This window comes from Rhinoderma darwinii, chromosome 12, assembly GCF_050947455.1.
Source record: "Rhinoderma darwinii isolate aRhiDar2 chromosome 12, aRhiDar2.hap1, whole genome shotgun sequence".
In the NCBI taxonomy this organism is placed as follows: domain Eukaryota; kingdom Metazoa; phylum Chordata; class Amphibia; order Anura; family Rhinodermatidae; genus Rhinoderma; species Rhinoderma darwinii.
The window spans coordinates 85,417,741-85,440,431 of record NC_134698.1 but is presented as its reverse complement, the minus strand read 5'-3'; the positions used below and the strand labels follow the sequence as shown (position 1 = coordinate 85,440,431).

The 22,691-nt window shown below is 45.5% G+C and overlaps 1 protein-coding gene and 1 long non-coding RNA gene across 3 annotated transcripts in view; one reads left to right on the top strand and one right to left on the bottom strand.

Annotated features, from left to right (window-relative positions):
- The window catches only part of CEP128 (centrosomal protein 128), a 134,824-nt gene that overhangs the window by 8,060 nt on the left and 104,073 nt on the right, over positions 1-22,691 (bottom strand). The window contains exons 23-24 of the mRNA XM_075844463.1: positions 22,147-22,260; positions 19,084-19,192 (exon numbers count right to left, since the gene is read on the bottom strand). Of these exons, the coding sequence (XP_075700578.1) occupies positions 19,084-19,192; positions 22,147-22,260 (223 nt within the window). The remainder of the gene's footprint in view (positions 1-19,083; positions 19,193-22,146; positions 22,261-22,691) is intronic.
- Positions 1-22,691, top strand: part of LOC142664971 (uncharacterized) — a 181,512-nt gene that overhangs the window by 137,353 nt on the left and 21,468 nt on the right. The window lies entirely within an intron of this gene.

Below are 22,691 nucleotides of genomic sequence, written 5' to 3'. Positions count from 1 at the left end.
AATTGTCCTACTCAGGTGGGGACGACCCGTTGGCCATATGAAGGATCCAAAACATTGTTGGATAAGTAGCCAATAAGAGGATGGGATGGAGATAAGGATTGTCTGCAGGAGGTACAGCAAGCTGGAGAGGAGTGACATTTTAATAATATTAATACAGCCAAACCAGGAGAATTCCCTTTTATGCCAAGAGGCGAGATCTGTGCGAAATTTGCCTAGTAAAGGGGCAAAGTTATTGGTAAACCGTTGTGAGAGATCAGAGCTTATACGTGCACCCAAATATGTTATATCTCTATCAGGCCAGGAGAAGGGGAAATTACTTTTGAGGAATGGTAGTGTCGAGGGTAGAAGGAATACATTCAAAGCCTCAGACTTGGAGAAGTTCATCTTAAAATTGGACCATCTTCCAAACCGGGACATCTCCGACATCAATGAGGGAAGAGATATATGCGGGTTCTTGAGATAAACCAATAGGTCATCAGCAAAGGCAGAGCGCTTATATTCTGTCCCGCCTAGGAGATGCTGTTTCGAATGGAGGCCATAAGATGCTCCATAACGAGGACATACAACAATGGGGATAGAGGGCAGCCCTGCCTGGTACCATTATGAATAGCAAATGGCGCAGAGAGGGAGCCGTTTATTTTTAATTGGCCAGAAGGGGAATGATAAAGGGCCATTATTTTACTTCTAAGGGACGGTCCTAGTCCTATATGTTGAAGAGTTTGGTGACAGGCGGGCTAGGATATCCTGTCAAACGCCTTTTCGGCATCTAGAGACAGGATCATGACGGGTGAGTCTGGGCATGATGGATAATATCGAAGGTTTTAAGGGTATTATCACGCGTCTCCCAATCAGGCTCAAATCCCACCTGATCTGCATGGACTAAGTTAGGGAGATGTTTATTCAACCAGTTATATAGAAATTTGGCACAGATTTTTAGGTCTACGTTGAGCAAGGAGATGGGGCGATAACTGGAGCAGAGCTGAGGATCTTTGCCCGATTTAGGGATGACCAAGACTTCAGGGGCGATAGAATTAAAGGCTTGGAGCAGAAGTGGCGCCAGTCAGTCAATGTTTTATAAAGTACCGGATGGGTACACTGCCAAATTTTATAAGTGCAAGGATCTCCAGTGAGGTGAAATCAGCTTCCATCTCCTCAGATATCTCACTAGACAAAGGCGTGAAAGGAGAAGGGGAGAGGCCTGGTTTGGGGGGGGGGGGGGGGAGAGAGACAGTGTAGGGCCTAAGGTTATAGAGGTCAGAATAAAATTTGTGAAAGCAGTCCGCAATCTCGGGGATCGTATGGACCACATGGTCAGAGGTAGATTTAGTATATGGGATTGGGCCAACTGAGTCTTTAACGCTCTGGCTAACATGCGTCCGTTTTTGTTACCAAATTCATAAAACTTGCTCCGACAAACTTGGAGGGCACGCTTTTGAGCCGAGTCAAACAGACGTCGGGCATTCTGTAACTCCCGTAAAGAGCGGAAGAGAAAGCGCACGCTTGTGAGTCAGTTAAAGGGAGCTAATTTTTTGGAGAGCAAGTTTCAGGGAATGGGCCCTTTCTCTTTGAAGGCGTGCCCCATGCTTTATGAGGACACCTCGGAGCACACGTTTAAGGGCCTCCCACTGCATCACAGGAGATGTGGTATCATGGGCGTGATCGGATGTGAAGTGCTCAACCGTTTGCAGCAGTTCAGCACAGCAGACCCCATCAAGGAGTAGAGACTCATTAGGTTTCCAGGACCAGAGACCTTTAGTGAGTAAAGGAAGGTGTAAGGTACAATACACTGGGCCATGATCAGACCTTAATATGTTGCCAATGGACGGGGAAGCAGCCCAGGGAAGGGCATGGTGTTGGAGGATGTAGTCCAAGCGACTGTAGGTGCCATGCGGATGAGAGTAATAGCTATAATCTTTGTCAGAAGGGTGTTGAAGACGCCAGACATCAGAGTTGAAGCTGTGAAAGAGCGCGTTTCACCCGTTTGATAGAATTATACGCAATACTGGAGCGACCAGTAGAAATATCCAATGTCTGATCTAAAGTGAGATTAAAAAGTCTCTGCATAACATCACAGTCCCCCGTACAACCGGAAGGGCAGTGTCTATGAGATGAAGAAGGAAAGGGACCTGACCGGTATTAGGGGCGTAGGCATTGATCACAGTGAACGCACGCCCACCAATGGTTAGGACTAACAACCGAATATACAACTCTGCTCTCTACTCACTGAAATATCTCAACAAGGAGATGAACAACCGGAGCAGGTAAAAAAAAAGAGGTGAAATCCTCAACACCACAAAAAACAGAGACAGATTGATAGTTTTTTACAGCTCAGACGGTTGTAGATGTAAAGTCTGAAGTGTCCATCAAGGGCTTGACCTTCCCCCCAGATCGCCTGCAGAAAAAACGATCCAAATTTCCACTGGTGTGTGTATATCTCGCTGGTACTTGTGGTTCCACACAGAAATGAAACTGCAGAAATGCAACTGCTTGCTGTGTATATCCTCGTACTTCATGTTCTAAATCTCCAACAAGGGAGAAAAAGGAGAAAGTTAATATTCATTTTCACGGCCGAATTCCACTAAATTCTGCAAAAAAAAACTCTGGTCTAAATGCTCACTAGACCCCTAGAAAAATTCCTTGAGGGGTGTAGCTTCCAAAATGGGGTCACTTTTAGGCAGTGTGGGCTGGATTCCGGGGTGGTGATGATTTACCTCTCTGGCTGGATGGCCTCTTTTGAATATCTACATAAAGTCTACTTTTTGCGTGCTATATCCGTATGTGTTTCCCTTTGTTGTCTTGTGTTAGTTTGTCGTATAAAGTGCACTTATATGCGATAATTGTTACCCACCTGTGGGGACTGGATCCCCTAAATAATGCACTATCTTTGCTGCACTTATGGGACTGTTGTTTCCATTGCATTCTTGTATAATTTTTGCTTGCTGATTAGGAGGCTACCTCCTACTGCTGCTCTGTGTCTTTGATACTCTATGTAATATGAAGTGTTATAGTGCACTGTATGTGAATTTTGCAAATGCATGAAACTAATGTATATGCTGTATTGTGTAAATTTTCAAAATAAAAATCTTTGATAAAGAAAAAAAACCAAAATGGGGTCACTTTTGGGGTGTTTCCACTGTTTTGGCCCCACAAGACCTTTTCAAACCAAACATGGTGGCTAAAATGTAATCTAAAAAAAAAGCAGACCCCAAAATCCACCAGGTGCTCCTTTGCTTCTGAGGCCGGTGTTTGTCCATTACCGCACTAGGGCCACATGTGGGATGTTTGTAAAAACTGCAGAATCTGGGCAATAAATATTGATTGCTTTTCTCTGGTAAAACCTTCTGTGTTCCAGAAAAAATGTATTACAAATGAATTTCAGGGAAAAAAATGAAATTTGTACATTTCCCCTCTACTTTGCTTTATTTTCTGTGAAATGCCTAAAGGGTTAAGAAACTTTCTGAGTACTGTTTTAAATACTTTAATGGGGTGCAGTTTTTAAAATGGGGTGAATTATGGGGCGATTCTAATATATAAAGCCCTCAAATCCACTTCACAACTGAACTGGCCCCGAAATAAATAGCCTTTTGAAATTTTCTTGAAAATGTGAGAAATTGCTGCTAAAGTTCTAAGCCTCGTAACGTCCATAAAGGGATGTTCAAAAACGATGCAAATATAAAGTAGACACATGGGGGATGTTCATTAGTCACTATTTAGTGTGGTATAACGGCCTGTCTTACAAGCAGATACTTTTAAAATGAGAAAAATGCACTTTTTTGCACATTTTCTCAAAATGTTGGGGTTTTTCACTAATAAATATTGAACTTATCGACCACATTTTTCCACGATCATAAAGTACAATATGTTACGAGAAAATCTCAAATCGCTTGGATAGGTAAAAGCATTCCCAAGTTATTACCACATAAAGTGACATGGCTGTGCCACAAGGCTGAAAGGGGCTGCGTCCTAAAGGGGTTAAAGAAAAACAAAAACATCAACAAAAAAGGCAGCAAAATACAGACTGCCGCACAAGCTAAGCACAAAGGACCAAGATGCGACTACTCCGCTCCGGAACCTACAGGGGGAAGGTGACAGCTACGCATAAGAGCAATCAGTGCTCCCCAGCGTATAATAATATAAACCGCTATTATTTTAGATATATTGAAAATAGTGGGGAAGGCATGTTAGAACAGCAGGAAAAACAATACCTAAGAAAAGAGCCGATGCAGCGGTAGACTCAGGCAGGCCCCGAATACGAAGATTGTTCCTCTGATTATGATTCTCTATATCATCCAGGTGTTGTTGCAGAGTAAAGAGTTGAGCAGAATGTTGTTGCAGAATGGATTCCATATTTGCAAGTGTAGCAGTGTCATTGACACGGTTGTGCGCGAGGGAATCCACTCTTGTAGAAAGTGAGGAAAGTTCAGCTTGAAACTGGGTAAACTCCAGCTTACATTCATCCACAATCTGCTTGGCAAAGGAAGACATATCAGCCCTAGTGGGTAACGTTTGAGCCATCTGACTGATATAACTTCATCTGAAAACAGCCAGAATATCGTCCGGGTTGTGAGCAAAGTCCAGAACAAGATGACTGGGGGCGAGGGTGTCAGAACCTTGACTAGGAATATAGGATGAGGACAGAGGCCAATGGTGCGGGGGAGACCGCTGGATCAGCGAGGGTTTAGTGGTCGGCTGGACATGCAGGGGGCTACCCCAGGAAGAGCCTGAGGAACACGTGGGGATGACCCCTAGGAGCATGGCTTACATGGGCCTGTAACCCCGAGGGCGCAACAATGGGCACATTGACATGAGATCTGTGACCTCCGTACTCACAGTTCTTGGTGAGGAGAGGATGCCTCCTGTAATGGAGCCGTTGAAGGGCGAGGCAAGTCCAGAGGGTCAGTGACAACGGACCCTGGATCCCCCAGTGCAGGTGGGCCTAGATCAGGTGCAGAGAACAGGCAGGTGGATGCTGCAGGAAGCGGGACCGCAGGCAGTGGAAGAGATGCCTGCAGGGATGCATAATCCAGAGGGGCGTGTGCAGGTTTCCGGCCGCTGCGTCTCAGATGGTGAGTGCTGGCGGCCATTTTGGAAGCGCTTACACATGGCAGGAAGAAGCGGCGGCTTCGGAGGCAGACCGGGCGACAACAGGGTCGTGCAGTAGGGTTTCCTGTAATCAGGGCTTCCCCAAGAGGAGAGGCGGGTTCGGACACAGCAGCAGGCCCAGGAGAGATCCGGGCGGCCATCTTGGATGGCGGTGGTCCGTGATGTCCAGGGCCCAGCATCATCAACGCTCCTGGAACGGAGAGAGCAGCTAGGTGTCCTCTGTGTCGACACCTGTGGATGCAGGGAGAGGTCGGCAGACGTCCGTCCACAGACCCCGGAGCGCTGGAGCAGCACCAGTGGAGATGCCAGGTGGCCATCTTGTTCCCGGGCCTCAGACCGGAGCCCGCAGTTGCATTGGGGTCGGTCTCCCGAAAAGCGTCCCGATGTCACCCTGCGGGGATGAGAGACGTGTAGAGGAGGGTGCCTTGGTCTTCTTAGACGCCTTTCCCCATTAGAAAAGCTGGGTGCTAGCTGATTGCAGGTAAGCTGATGGAGGAGCTCAGAAAAACACATCCTCACACGCCCATAGCTGGCCACGCTCCCTATGGATCTGGTCATTGCTAATAAGGCAGAGCTTGTTGGGAACGTCAATGTTCGTGAAAACCTCGGTAACCGTGATCATAATATAGTTACATTTTACCTATACTGTAAAAAACAAACGCAGGCTGGGAGGGCAAAAACACTTCATTTTAGGAAGGCCGATTTCCCCAGGATGAGGCTGCAATTCAGGATATAGACTGGGAAGAACTAATGTCAAATAATGGGACAAATGATAAATGGGAGATTTTAAAATCTACTTTGGGTAATTATAGTGCAAAATGTCTTCCTACAGGTAACAAGTATAAACGGCTAATATTGAACCCCACATAGTTACATAGTTTGTACGGTTGAAAAAAGACACATGTCCATCAAGTTCAACCAAGGGATGGGAAAGGGGAAGTACATGGCTTACACCGTCTATAAGAAGGGCAATATATGACAAAAAAGGGCATTTGAAAAATACAAATCTGAGGGTACATCTGCAGCCTTTGTAAAATATGTAAAAATGTAATAAAATCACCAAAAATACAACATGAAAGGCAAGGATAGTAAAACAAATCCCAAAAATTTCTTAAAGTATATAAATGCTAAAAAGACAAGGTCTGAACATGTAGGACCCCTAGATAGTGGTAATGGGGAGTTGATCACAGGGGATCAAGAGAAGGCAGAGTTACTAAATGTGTTCTTCAGCTCTGTATATACAACAGAAGAAAGAGCAGCCGATGTAGGCGGGGCCAGTGCGGAGGAGCTGATGTAGGCAGCGCCAGTGCTGAGGAGCGGATGTAGGCAGGGCCAGTGCGGAGGAGCTGATGTAGGCGGGGCCAGTGCTGAGGAGCGGATGTAGGTGGGGCCAGTGCTGAGGAGCGGATGTAGGCGGGGCCAGTGCTGAGGAGCGGATGTAGGCAGGGCCAGTGCGGAGGAGCTGATGTAGGCAGGGCCAGTGCTGAGGATCGGATGTAGGCGGGGCCAGTGCTGAGGAGCGGATGTAGGTGGGGCCAGTGCTGAGGAGCGGATGTAGGTGGGGCCAGTGCTGAGGAGCGGATGTAGGCAGGGCCAGTGCGGAGGAGCTGATGTAGGCAGGGCCAGTGCTGAGGAGCGGATGTAGGCGGGGCCAGTGCTGAGGAGCGGATGTAGGTGGGGCCAGTGCTGAGGAGCGGATGTAGGTGGGGCCAGTGCTGAGGAGCGGATGTAGGTGGGGCCAGTGCTAAGGAGCGGATGTAGGTGGGGCCAGTGCGGAGGTGCTGATGTAGGCGGGGCCAGTGCTGAGGAGCCACTGCTGTTAATATATCAGTTGATATACTGAATTGGTGAATGTAGATATGGTCCAAGCTAAATGAAATAAAATGTACATGTAATAAAATCACCAAAAATACAACATGAAAGGCAAGGATAGTAAAACAAATCCCAAAAATTTCTTAAAGTATATAAATGCTAAAAAGACAAGGTCTGAACATGTAGGACCCCTAGATAGTGGTAATGGGGAGTTGATCACAGGGGATCAAGAGAAGGCAGAGTTACTAATGTGTTCTTCAGCTCTGTATATACAACAGAAGAAAGAGCAGCCGATGTAGGCGGGGCCAGTGCGGAGGAGCTGATGTAGGCAGCGCCAGTGCTGAGGAGCGGATGTAGGCAGGGCCAGTGCGGAGGAGCTGATGTAGGCGGGGCCAGTGCTGAGGAGCGGATGTAGGTGGGGCCAGTGCTGAGGAGCGGATGTAGGCGGGGCCAGTGCTGAGGAGCGGATGTAGGCAGGGCCAGTGCGGAGGAGCTGATGTAGGCAGGGCCAGTGCTGAGGATCGGATGTAGGCGGGGCCAGTGCTGAGGAGCGGATGTAGGTGGGGCCAGTGCTGAGGAGCGGATGTAGGTGGGGCCAGTGCTGAGGAGCGGATGTAGGCAGGGCCAGTGCGGAGGAGCTGATGTAGGCAGGGCCAGTGCTGAGGAGCGGATGTAGGCGGGGCCAGTGCTGAGGAGCGGATGTAGGTGGGGCCAGTGCTGAGGAGCGGATGTAGGTGGGGCCAGTGCTGAGGAGCGGATGTAGGTGGGGCCAGTGCTAAGGAGCGGATGTAGGTGGGGCCAGTGCGGAGGTGCTGATGTAGGCGGGGCCAGTGCTGAGGAGCCACTGCTGTTAATATATCAGTTGATATACTGAATTGGTGAATGTAGATATGGTCCAAGCTAAATGAAATAAAATGTACACAAGGCCCCAGGACCAGATGTGTTACACCCTAGAGTTCTTAAAGGAACAGTGTCACCACAAAAAAAAAATTCATGTCAGTTTAATGTTAGTGTTTTATTAAAAACGTTTTTATTTATTTTTGTGTTTGTGTGTTACTTTTTTCTATTTTTTCACTTTTTCTTCCCTATGGGGGCTGCCATTTTTTTTTTCCATTTCTGTATGTGTCGATTAACGACACATACAGACATGGAATACGGCAGCCACAGTCCCATAGGGACTGCGAACGGGGCCCGTCCCATCCACTTCTGTGTACGCCGTCTGTGTGGGAACTGCGCATGCGCCGCTCCCACACAGTCCAATTTGAAATGTGCGCCGTCCGGCGCCATTTTCCTGTGGACCGGAAGTCGCGGCCGGACAGTAAGATTACTACTTCCGGTCGCGGCTTCCGGACTTGTGCACTTGGACCAGCGGCAGCAGACGGAGCGGACGGGCCGGAGGGAGCCGCTGCGGCAGGAGCAGGTAAGAGATTTCTATGTATGTTCGTGTTTGTGTGTGTGTTTACTACTGTATGTAAACCTACTACACTGTGTGTTAGCTCAAAAAATGGCGACACACAGTGTAGGAGGTTAGACCGTTCAATCCCCTCGTTTATCCCGGCACTAGCCAGGATAAAGGAGGGGGGGATTCTCAGAGCTCACTAGAGCGAGTGCTTTTTTCCCAATTTTGCAGCAAAAAGCAATGTGGTTGCTTTACCACATGCAATGCTGCAATTTTGGGAATAGCTCCATCTAGTGACCAGCAATGGGAAATATTATAAATTAGAATCTAATTTATAATATTTCCTGACTCGTGAAAAAAATTAAAAAAATGTGAACAATGTTTAATCACCTACACACTAAATGTTTAATTAAAAAAAAAAAAAAACATGTTTTGCTGGCAACACATTCCCTTTAAAGAGCTTAGTTCAGTTATTTCTGTCCCCCTCTTCATAATATTCAGAGATTCTCTAGTGACTGGTATAGTGCCAAGGGACTGGCGCAGGGCAAATGTGGTGCCTATTTTCAAAAAGGGCTCTAGGTCTTCCCTGGGTAATTATAGACCAGTAAGCTTAAAGGGGTTGTCTGAGATTTAATGACATTTTTTAATGCTTGTAATTTATTAATGTAAATACATTTGTAATAAACATTTTCCAAAGTGGCCCCGTCTCCAGATCCTGCCGTGGGGAACTTGACGGGTGACGTCACTCTCTGCACTGGCCGCTTGGTTGATCTTGAATTATTTTCTGGGTATATGACACGTCACTTGCGACAAGGTGTATATTGGCTTGTACTATTGTAACGCGCATGTGTGGCCCCTGCTGTCATCTCGAGAACGGCAGGGACCGCGAGAACACCAGTGACAGAACATGCGTGTTACGGGCTGTGAAGCAGAACAAGCCGATATACACCACGTGACAAGTGACCGGTCATATACCCGGAAAAGAATTCAAGATCAACAAAGCGGCCAGTGCAGAGAGTGACGTCACCCGTCAAGTACCCCACGGCAAGATCTGGAGACGGGGCCACTTTGGAAAATGTAAGTATATTACAAAAGTATTTACATTAATAAATAATAAATTACAAGCATTAACACAAAGTCATTAAATCTCAGACAACCCCTTACCATCCGTCGTGGGGAAAATGTTTGAGGGGGCTATTAAGGGACTATATACAGGATTATGTGACAGGTAATACAGTAATATTATGAGTGACAGCCAGCACGGTTTTACTAAGGACAGAAGTTGTCACAACCTGATTTGTTTTTATGACGAGGTGAGCAGAAGCCTAGACAGAGGGGCCTCTGTGGATATAATGATTATATGAGGGGTGAGGAGAAGCCTAGACAGAGGGGCCACTGTGGATATAGTGTTTATATGAGGGGTGAAGAGAAGCCTAGACAGAGGGGCCACTGTGGATATTGTGTTTTTGGACTTTGCAAAGGCATTTGACACTGTCCCCCATAGACGTCTAATGGGTAAATTAAGGACTATAGGTTTAGAAAGTAGAGTTTGTAATTGGATTGAGAATTGGCTCAAGGACCGTATCCAGAGAGTTGTGGTCAATGATTCCTTCTCTGAATGGTCCCCGGTTATAAGTGGTGTACCCCAGGGTTCAGTGCTGGGACCCCTATTATGCACCTTATTTATTAATGATATAGAGGATGGGATTAATAGCACGATTTCTATTTTTGCAGATGACACCAAGCTATGTAGTAATGTTCAATCTATGGAAGATGTTCATGAATTGCAGGCAGATTTAAACAAACTAAGTGTTTGGGCGTCCACTTGGCAAATTAAGTTTAATGTAGATAAATGTAAAAGTTATGCACCTGGGTACGAACAACCTGCAGCATCATATGTCCTAGGGGGCGCTACACTGGGGGAGTCACTTGTTGAGAAGGATCTGGGTGTAATAATCTGCAGGCATCATATGTCCTAGGGGGAGCTACACTGGGGGCGTCACTTGTAGAGAAGGATCTGGGTGTAATAATCTGCAGGCATCATATGTCCTAGGGGGAGCTACACTGGAGGAGTCACTTGTAGAGAAGGATCTGGGTAAACTTGTAGATCATAGACTAAATAACTGCACAATGTCAATCAGCTGCTTCAAAGGCCAGCAGGATATTGTCGTGTATTATAGAGGCCTGGACTCGCGGGACAGGGATGTAATATTGCCACTTTACAAAGCATTAGTGAGGCCTCATCTAGAATATGCAGTTCAGTTCTGGGCTCCAGTTCATAGAAAGGATGAAAAATACAAAGAAGAGCAATGAAGCTAATAAGGGGCGCGGAGAATCTAAGTTATGTGGAAAGATTAAAAGAATTAAACCTATCGAGCCTTGAAAAAAAGACGACTAAGGCCTCATGCACACAAACGTAAAAACGCCCATAATTACAGGCCCATGGACTTCTATTGGCCACGGGTACCTCCACGTATGCTTACGGGAAGGTGCCCGTGGCGTTGAAAAATATAGAACACGTCCTATTTCAGGCCGTAATAACGGCACAGGCAGGCCCATAGAAGTCTATGGGGCTCCCGTAATTACGGGTGGCTAAGTGTGTGTGCACCTGTAATTACGGGAGCGTTGCTAGGCGACGTCAGGGGATAGTCACTGTCCAGGGTGCTGAAAGAGTTAACTGATCGTCAGTAACTCTCAGCACCCGGGACAGTGACTACCGCTGGAGTTAATAGTATTAAAAGTTACTACTTACCCAGAACTCTTCTTCCACCAGTTCATCCCATGTGACCGCTGCAGCCAATCACAGGCCAATCACAGGCTGCAGCGGTCACATGGACTGCCGCATCATCCAGGGAGGTCGGACTGGATGTCAGAAGAGGGATGTCAGAAGAGGGACGCGTCCAAGACAACGGCCGGGTAAGTATGCATTTATTTTACTGCGGAAAGGGCTTTCCCTTTTCTTTATCCTGCACTGATAGAGAGAAGGGGCTAAAACGTGCCTGTAAATACGGGTGGAATACTGGTGACCAAGGACCCATATTTACGCCAGTATTTACGTGTGCATGAGGCCTAACTATGTAACTATGCTTCCCGCTGCTAACGAGCTTTATGGAGATGCTGATTTCATTTTACAGCAGGACATGGTACTTTTCGCAGTGTGGGCAGGTGCCAATACCTGGTTTACTAACCTCAGGATCACCTGGCCTGATCTAAACCACATAGAGAATCTATAGGGTATTGTCAAGAGGAAGATGAGAGAACCCAGACCCAACAATGCAGGTGAGCTGAAGGCCGATATCCGACAACCTGGGCTTCCATAACACCTCAGCAGTGCCACAGGCTGATCACCTCCATGCCACACCGCATTGATACCACCTCAACAGTGCCACAGGCTGATCGCCTCCATGCCACGCCGCATTGATACCACCTCAACAGTGCCACAGGCTGATCGCCTCCATGCCACGCCGCAGTGATGCAGTAAATCATGCAGAGTCGGAGCCCCGGCCAAGTATTGGGGGCAGATACTGGACAGACTTCTCAGTAGGACGACATTTCGGTATTAAAAATCATTTTTGGAATTGGGCTTATATAATATTCTCATTTTCTGAGGCACTAAATTTTGTGTTTTCAGTAACTGTTCCCATAATCATCAACATTACAAGAAGAAACTGCTGGAAATAGATCCCTCTGTCTGTGATGAATCTATAGAATATATGAGATCCCTCTGTGTGTGATGAATCTATAGAATATATGAGATCCCTCTGTGTGTGATGTATCTATAGAATATATGAGATCCCTCTGTGTGTGATGAATCTATAGAATATATGAGATCCCTCTGTGTGTGATGAATCTATAGAATATATGAGATCCCTCTGTGTAATGAATCTATAGAATATATGAGATCCCTCTGTGTGTGATGAATCTATAGAATATACAAGATCCCTCTGTGTGTGATGAATCCATAGAATATACAAGATCCCTGTGTGTAATGAATCTAGAATATATGAGATCCCTCTGTGTGTGATAAATCTATAGAATATATGAGATCCCTCTGTGTGTGATGAATCTAGAGAATATACGAGATCCCTCTGTGTGTGATGAATCTATAGAATATACAAGATCCCTCTGTGTAATGAATCTAGAATATATGAGATCCCTCTGTGTGTGATAAATCTATAGAATATATGAGATCCCTCTGTGTGTGATGAATCTATAGAATATATGAGATCCCTGTGTGTGATGACTCTATAGAATATATGAGATCCCTCTGTGTGTAATGAATCTAGAATATATGAGATCCCTCTGTGTGTGATAAATCTATAGAATATATGAGATCCCTCTGTGTGTGATGAATCTAGAATATATGAGATCCCTCTGTGTGTGATGAATCTATAGAATATACGAGATCCCTCTGTGTGTAATGAATCTAGAATATATGAGATCCCTCTGTGTGTGATGAATCTATAGAATATACGAGATCCCTCTGTGTGTGATGAATCTATATAATATATGAGATCCCTCTGTGTGTAATGAATCTAGAGAATATACAATATCCCTCTGTGTGTGATGAATCCATAGAATATACAAGATCCCTGTGTGTAATGAATCTAGAATATATGAGATCCCTCTGTGTGTGATAAATCTAGAATATATGAGATCCCTCTGTGTGTGTGATGAATCTAGAGAATATACGAGATCCCTCTGTGTGTGATGAATCTATAGAATATATGAGATCCCTCTGTGTGTAATGAATCTAGAGAATATACGAGATCCCTTTGTGTGTGATGAATCCATAGAATATACAAGATCCCTCTGTGTGTAATGAATCTAGAATATATGAGATCCCTCTGTGTGTGATGAATCTATAGAATATACGAGATCCCTCTGTGTGTGATGAATCTATAGAATATACGAGATCCCTCTGTGTGTGATGAATCTAGAGAATATACGAGATCCCTCTGTGTGTGATGAATCTATAGAATATACGAGATCCCTCTGTGTGATGAATCTAGAGAATATATGAGATCCCTCTGTGTGTGATGAATCTATAGAATATGAGATCCCTCTGTGTGTGATGAATCTATAGAATATGAGATCCCTCTGTGTGTGATGAATCTAGAGAATATGAGACACTTTATGAGCTGAATTACTGAAATAAATGAACTTTTTGATGATATTCTAATTCATTGAGAAGGACTAGTATGCGGATCCACAAAACGAAGAAAACCACTAATTATGTGCAAAATCTGCATACCTGGTGTCGCCTAGCAACGCTTACATAATTACGGACAGCAACGGGTGCACCCATGGACTTCTATGGTGGAGTCCGTGCCTTAACTACGGACAAGAAATAGGACAGGTTATATTTTACGGAACGGACATCGATCCGTAAATATATGGAAAGGTGTCCGTAGCCCATAGAAACTAATGGGTTCATAATTACGGATGAAAAATACGGTCGTGTGCATGGGGGCCTTAGTATGGGTGAAAAAAGACCCATGTTCAACCAGGGGGATGACTGAAAGGGGTATGGGTGAATTTTAAAACTTGGTTTCCCCCCCTATTGATCCAGAGGAAGGAAAACAAATAAACCCATAAGGCATGAGACAATTGCCCTAAAAGGGAAACATTTCCATCCTAAGGCCTCATTCACACGGCAGGGTTTCACGGCCGGCACCCGGCTGCATTAGGAATAATAGACCCCTAATGGGGCTATTCACACGACCGATTTTTTGACGGCCGGGAAAACCGCCCGTCAAAAAATAGGACATGCTCTATTTTCGCCCGGGTACCCGGCCGCCCGGCTCCCATAGAAGTCTATGGGGCCGGGTAATACCCGGCCATCACCGGGATGTGTCCCGAGTGACGGCCGGGTTTTCCGGCTCTTGCGCTCTATCTCCTCCTCCTCACAGCGCAGAGTGCATGTGAGGAGGAGGAGTTGATGCCATTCTGACGAATGGCATCGCTGTACTCGGTGTGGCAGGGCCGGGGTGTACAGTAGGTGGAAGGGAGCGTTGCGCTGGCTCCCTTCTCCTGCTTGTTTTAAAAGCGCCCTGGCCCGGCGACACCTTTGATGGCGCCGCTAGCAGCTGCAGCAGCTGCTGCTACTACTGTAGCGACGCCACTATAGCAGAGCGGGGAGGTATCTCCCCGCTCTGCTATGTGCTAGCCGCACTTTAGCTCCTTGAAGGAGCGGAATCCCCGTGTGTTCGGGGATTCCGCTCCTGGACAGAGCGCTTGATGTCTCTGTCCATATCTGGGCAGTGACATCAGGGGAAACTCCTGAAGCGGAATCCCCGAACACATGGGGATTCCCCTTCAGGAGTTGCCGCTGATGTCACTGTCCGGATCTGCCCGGCCCGGCACGGATGCATAACTTTATGCAAACCGGCCGGGCAGAATGGCCGATTTTACCGGCCGGCACTCGGGCTCGGACGCGACCCGGTCGTGTGAATCCCGCCTAATTGGTGATCAGATTGGATCATCATTCGTATATTAATTCTGTACAAACGTTTACATAAGCATTGATAATAATTTTTTCTAAGAAATGATCTAGCCTTCACCTGTTACTGCTGTGACCAGTTCCTGGGGGAGGTTATTCCACAGATTCACTGCTCTTACTGTATAGAAGCCTCTGGAGATTATGTAGATTTTATGAATATTTAATCTGTAACAAACTGTAAAAGGTAGTTTTACGCGTCGCTGTCAAAAGACGGCGGGTAAAATTACGGCCGCGTCAAAAGAAGTGCAGGACACTTCTTGGGACGTAATTGGAGCAGTTTTTCATTGACTCCAATGAAAACCAGCTCCAATTACGTCCGTAAAAGACGCCGCGAAAAACACGTACACTTGTAAAAACGTCTGAAATTTTGGAGCGGTTTTCTCCTGAAAACAGCTCCGCATTTTCAGACGTATTTGGCGTTGTCGTGTGCACATACCCTTATACTCCAGAGCTGCACTCACTATTCTGCTGGTGGAGTCACTGTGTACATACATTACATTACTGATCCTGTACTGATCCTGAGTTACATCTGGTGCTGTACTCACTATTCTATCCATGCTCTTGTCAGGCACTATTTTAACCATATATCCAATGTTTTTCACTTATGGCAAAAAGCAGTATGTACACAGTGACTCCACCAGCAGAATAGTGAGTGCAGCTCTGGAGTATAATACAGGATGTAACTCAGGATCAGTACAGGATAAGTAATGTAATGTATGTACACAGTGACTCCACCAGCAGAATAGTGAGTGCAGCTCTGGAGTATAATACAGGATATAACTCAGGATCAGTACAGGATAAGTAATATAATGTATGTACACAGTGACTCCACCAGCAGAATAGTGAGTGCAGCTCTGGAGTATAATACAGGATGTAACTCAGGATCAGTACAGGATAAGTAATGTAATGTATGTACACAGTGACTCCACCAGCAGAATAGTGAGTGCAGCTCTGGAGTATAATACAGGATGTAACTCAGGATCAGTACAGGATAAGTAATGTAATGTATGTACACAGTGACTCCACCAGCAGAATAGTGAGTGCAGCTCTGGAGTATAATACAGGATGTAACTCAGGATCAGTACAGGATAAGTAATGTATGTACACAGTGACTCCACCAGCAGAATAGTGTGTGCAGCTCTGGAGTATAATACAGGATGTAACTCAGGATCAGTACAGGATAAGTAATGTAATGTATGTACACAGTGACTCCACCAGCAGAATAGTGAGTGAAGCTCTGGAGTATAATACAGGATGTAACTCAGGATCAGTACAGGATAAGTAATGTAATGTATGTACACAGTGACTCCACCAGCAGAATAGTGAGTGCAGCTCTGGAGTATAATACAGGATGTAACTCAGGATCAGTACAGGATAAGTAATGTAATGTATGTACACAGTGACTCCACCAGCAGAATAGTGAGTGCAGCTCTGGAGTATAATACAGGATGTAACTCAGGATCAGTACAGGATAAGTAATGTAATGTATGTACACAGTGACTCCACCAGCAGAATAGTGAGTGCAGCTCTGGAGTATAATACAGGATGTAACTCAGGATCAGTACAGGATAAGTAATGTAATGTATGTACACAGTGACTCCACCAGCAGAATAGTGAGTGCAGCTCTGGAGTATAATACAGGATGTAACTCAGGATCAGTACAGGATAAGTAATGTAATGTATGTACACAGTGACTCCACCAGCAGAATAGTGAGTGCAGCTCTGGAGTATAATACAGGATGTAACTCAGGATCAGTACAGGATAAGTAATGTAATGTATATACACAGTGACTCCACCAGCAGAATAGTGAGTGCAGCTCTGGAGTATAATACAGGATGTAACTCAGGATCAGTACAGGATAAGTAATGTAATGTATGTACACAGTGACTCCACCAGCAGAATAGTGAGTGCAGCTCTGGAGTATAATACAGGATGTAACTCAGGATCAGTACAGGATAAGTAATGTATGTACATAGTGACTCCACCAGCAGAATAGTGAGTGCAGCTCTGGAGTATAATACAGGATGTAACTCAGGATCAGTACAGGATAAGTAATGTAATGTATGTACATAGTGACTCCACCAGCAGAATAGTGAGTGCAGCTCTGGAGTATAATACAGGATGTAACTCAGGATCAGTACAGGATAAGTAATGTAATGTATGTACACAGTGACTCCACCAGCAGAATAGTGAGTGCAGCTCTGGAGTATAATACAGGATATAACTCAGGATCAGTACAGGATAAGTAATATAATGTATGTACACAGTGACTCCACCAGCAGAATAGTGAGTGCAGCTCTGGAGTATAATACAGGATGTAACTCAGGATCAGTACAGGATAAGTAATGTAATGTATGTACACAGTGACTCCACCAGCAGAATAGTGAGTGCAGCTCTGGAGTATAATACAGGATGTAACTCAGGATCAGTACAGGATAAGTAATGTAATGTATGTACACAGTGACTCCACCAGCAGAATAGTGAGTGCAGCTCTGGAGTATAATACAGGATGTAACTCAGGATCAGTACAGGATAAGTAATGTATGTACACAGTGACTCCACCAGCAGAATAGTGTGTGCAGCTCTGGAGTATAATACAGGATGTAACTCAGGATCAGTACAGGATAAGTAATGTAATGTATGTACACAGTGACTCCACCAGCAGAATAGTGAGTGCAGCTCTGGAGTATAATACAGGATGTAACTCAGGATCAGTACAGGATAAGTAATGTAATGTATGTACACAGTGACTCCACCAGCAGAATAGTGAGTGCAGCTCTGGAGTATAATACAGGATGTAACTCAGGATCAGTACAGGATAAGTAATGTAATGTATGTACACAGTGACTCCACCAGCAGAATAGTGAGTGCAGCTCTGGAGTATAATACAGGATGTAACTCAGGATCAGTACAGGATAAGTAATGTAATGTATGTACACAGTGACTCCACCAGCAGAATAGTGAGTGCAGCTCTGGAGTATAATACAGGATGTAACTCAGGATCAGTACAGGATAAGTAATGTAATGTATATACACAGTGACTCCACCAGCAGAATAGTGAGTGCAGCTCTGGAGTATAATACAGGATGTAACTCAGGATCAGTACAGGATAAGTAATGTAATGTATGTACACAGTGACTCCACCAGCAGAATAGTGAGTGCAGCTCTGGAGTATAATACAGGATGTAACTCAGGATCAGTACAGGATAAGTAATGTATGTACATAGTGACTCCACCAGCAGAATAGTGAGTGCAGCTCTGGAGTATAATACAGGATGTAACTCAGGATCAGTACAGGATAAGTAATGTAATGTATGTACACTGACTCCACCAGCAGAATAGTGAGTGCAGCTCTGGAGTATAATACAGGATATAACTCAGGATCAGTACAGGATAAGTAATGTAATGTATGTACACAGTGACTCCACCAGCAGAATAGTGAGTGCAGCTCTGGGGTATAATACAGTATGTAGCTTAGGATAAAAAGTACAACATATGGCAAAATCGCTCCAAAAAGGTGCATTTGACATGTGACATATGAACCCAGCCTAAGGCCTTATTTACATGAGCATCTTGGACGTGAAAAGTAGAACATATGGCAATGCTTGGAGGGATGCGTGACGCGTGACAAAATAGCACATGTCCTATTTTCGCACTGACCCTTCCCACGGTGTTGAAACAACGGCTGTGTGAACGGCCACATTGAATTAGAAAGGTCCGTAGGACGGCCGTTGTTTCAACGGATGTTTGACACGCTCATGTAAATAAGGCCTTACGCTGGGTTTCAACAAGACCGTTTTTTCGAGGATTTATTGTGCTTTTTAATTGCTATAAACAAAATGCATGCGTTTGCGATATGGTTTTCATCTGTGCGGCAATTCACACTGTAAAAGACATCGGATTTTTACCATGCGTTTTCACAGCAATTAAGAAGCATGTGAACATCACTCCACAACTGCAGTAAATACGCGATCAAAACGCCCTGTGGAATTCCAGCCTAAAGCCACTTTCACACGGAAAAATTTTGCATCACATTTTTTAAGCCGAAACCGGGAGTGGAATCTTCACATAGAAAAAGTATAATATAAAAACGGGCACCTCTTCTGTGTTTTGGACCCAGTCCTGGTGTTGGTTACCAAATACTGATGTATGAAAGTGGCCTCGGGGCGAACATACAAACTTCATACAGGTGTGGCCTCGGCTGGATAGTTATTACTGACAGGTGAAGATGAGATGTCACCTGCAGGACGTTCACTGAACACTTACAGTCGGTGTCTGAACGCAGAGAGCTGGACAAAAAGCTGCTGTTCCCCCTCATGGATGTGGATAAAGCAGTCAGCCGGGCACTCTGGACGTCTGCCTTCAATTTTTCCTCCTTTAGGGTGTGAGAGAGAGTAAACCAAGTCATGACAGGCAGGAGCCGCTTTGGTATCTGCAGAACATACAATGTACAGGCAAGTGCTGCGATCGCCTATCCATAACGTGGGTCTGGACACCCCTAATTATCATGCTTTACTCCGCTGTTGTATGTGTTTCTGGGAAAGCGGAGTGACAATTTAATATATAATTGCTGCTATTACAGCTCCCACAGGGGTTATCACCCAGCTTTCCGAGAGGACTGAATGCAAAATCTACACATTTATGCTGGGGATAGAACGGCCTAACTGGGCATTTTTGCTGTTCAGTTGTGGAAAGCAGCATTAGGCCTCCTGCACATGGGCCAGAAATACTAAGACATTTCCCCAGTGGATGATGTAGAAGAGATTTGAACAAGCCTCTTCTACATTGGAAAGTATGGAATGCGCCATGCAGATTTCCATGCAGAAGAGTTTTGCAGCATGTAGAAGTGTCACGCGGCTTCCCTAGATAATGACAAGGTGAGAACGAGGCTCTTTATACTGGAGCTATAAGGCTGCTCTCGGCTTCTTGCCACCTTCTGTGGCTAATACTGTGCCCAGCGGACTGATCTCACATGCCAGGACCTGAGCGGCGCAGTCTGCTGCTCCTGTTAGCGCCATCCCGCATAACGAGGACTTTGGGTTAGTTCGATCAGGGAGATCTGGCCCCAGGATCTGAGGAGGATCTGTCAGACAGCTGAGGTTTGTTCTTATGCGGAAACACGATTTATTTTAATCTCACAGCAGCCACGAGCAATCGTCCTGCTTTATGTCTGCTGCTGACAGTGTACACGGGGATGAAGGCACCGCCACGTCCCAACATTGGTGACAACGTCAGCTGCTCAGACCCTGAACCGGTGCTGCATTTTTGTTATTTTGTAGGAGAAAGAAAGCAGCAAGATCCTGAATTCAGATCAATGCAATCACGGAGCACGAGACGGCATCAGCCGAGAACTGAATACTATGAAATCCAGCCAAACATGACCGACTTATAGGTCAGATACTTGACAGAAGATCAAGGGGAGTCCACGCGGCCGGAGCACATGAACCCCTCAAATAATTTCAGTAATTGACTTCACTTGGCAGATTTCTAGGAGGTTATGGTGCTTTTTATGTGCAGGTTCTTGGCAAGGGTCAGAGGTCGTAGAACCCATCATGTGATCTACTGAAATGTCTCTATGAAATGTTGGAAGATCAGTAATGGGCAGGTTTCCCTATTAGTCTTCTCACAAGATGTGGTGAAATTGTGGTTTATTGTTGCGACTACTCCGGTTTTGCCATGATTTCACGCTGATATTTATTTATAGGACAGTGGTAGTGACTGTGACGTCACCAGCGCCTGACCACCTACTCTGTACGGCAGCACGGGTCATACCACATACAGTCTGAGGGGGGGCACAATGAGAGGATTTTGTATCCATCATATTATTGAGAGGACCCTGAAGGCCGCGGTGATTACACGTGACTCAGTAATACAAGTTGCAGACATTGCCCGTAGACGCGCTTGATCTAAACTGTTGGAATAATTGATGTGAATTTGTCTTCTGTGGTTTTTGCGCTGTACAGAAGTGTCAGCGTCTCACCCACCAGGGCTGGTGCCCGCAATCACACGCAGACTTTGTGAGGTGATCGGTGCGCTCCGTCAGCGCTACAAGACTCTATAACGTGTGTGTGGTGGAGAGGAGAGCGGCTCAGACTCGTGCCTGGGGCTGTCATTATTTCATCATATTTTGGATTTACTGAAAGTGAAGCTCCACACCGGCTCCATGTAAACTTCAGCATCTGTGGGACATCTTTACTATATTTTTTGGTAAACACCTACTTTTCATCGCTAAAAAAACCTCTTATTGCTACATGGAAAATTTCAACAAACTGCTGTTGACGGACCTGTTCTTATGCCTCAGTAATTTCAATCCTGCTGTAGACCCCCCCCCCCCCCCCCCCCATGAGCCAGATCAAATGGCTGCTAGAAAGAGCGTCTGCGTGATACTCCATTACTCTGCAGGGTAAATGAGCAGTTGCACAGACCTTACTCAGGGATAACAGCGGCTTCAATTTAAGAAGGTGTTGTCCAGATGTGACCGCCGCTGTAATACCCGTGCAGCCTGGCGCATTAACCGTATATTACAAACTTGCTGAATGTTACAAATTGAAAGATTTTGGCTTGTTTTTATCTTTTTTGTTCAGATGGGGGGGGGGGGGGGGTTGTTACACTGTATCAGTGTAGACCATTCTACACAGCTGATCACAGCTGTGGAACTGATTTTGTGAATACCATGCAATTTTCTGTGCATGCTTTTTATATAGGACGCCCCATTGGTGGCAGATTTGTGACATTATTCCCGCTGATATCTATAATGAGAACGAGGTCCCTGAACTCTATATGAACTGCAATCACGTTTTTTTACATGCGGTACTGTGAGAACGTGTCCAATAGACTCCATATAAAAAAACATGTAGAACTAAGAGGCGCTGCAACTGCGTAGAAACTTGTCAAAGTAAATAGTACAATGACTAAACCGTGGCTGCAGCAGAAACTTCTAATGAATATTTGTTCCAGAGCCGAGATGGCCTGGATACTCACACAAGACATAATTAGAAGAAAAATGAAGGTGTAACAAGACCTGCCAATAGCAGCTTGCTGACAGTTTCCATGTAGATTTTCTTACCCGGACATAGTAAAGACAAGCTCAAACTTATGATAATATCGCTGCTACAGAGTCACCTACTAAAAAAAACTGTGGGGAATGGCTCCGTACCAGAGATCTGATCAGGCTGCAGGGGGTTGTAGTCAACACTGATGGCAGCCTGTACTCTGTAAGCACGCTTAGTAATAGAGATGAAGCAGAGTGACCAGTCCTCCTGCTCTATATACCGGGTCATGTCCCCCGCACCTCTACTCCTCTACGTGCGGCCATGAGAGAGCTCGTACCCTGTACTCCTGGATCCTGCGCTTGGAATCTTCCAGCTGTTGTTGCAGGGAGCCAACAATCTCTCGGTATTGAGCGTATCTTTCCTCCATCACTTCCCTCTGTAGATGAGAGTCCTAGGCAGAAAACAGGACACAATGTCACAACATCTCCAGCACACAGACATCCTGCTCTCCTCCTATGGAGAATGTGTAAGTCTCTGTTCACACGCAGTGACCAAAAAAGTCTGAAAACACAGAGCTGTTTTCAAAGGAAACTAGCTCCTGATTTTCAGACTTTTTTAAGCCACTTGCGATTCTCGCAACGTTTTTTACGGCTGTTTTCAATAGTCAATGAAAACCGCCTCCAAAAACGTTCCAAGTGTCCTGCGCTTCTTTTGACGAGCCGTCATTTTACGAGCTATATTTTGACAGAAACGCGTAAAATAAAGGCTCGTGGGAACAGAACATCGGAATTCCCATTGAAAGCAATGGGCAGAAGTTTGTAGGCGTATTAGGGGCGTTTTTTTCAGGCGCAATTCCAGGCGTAAAACGCCCGAATTATGCCT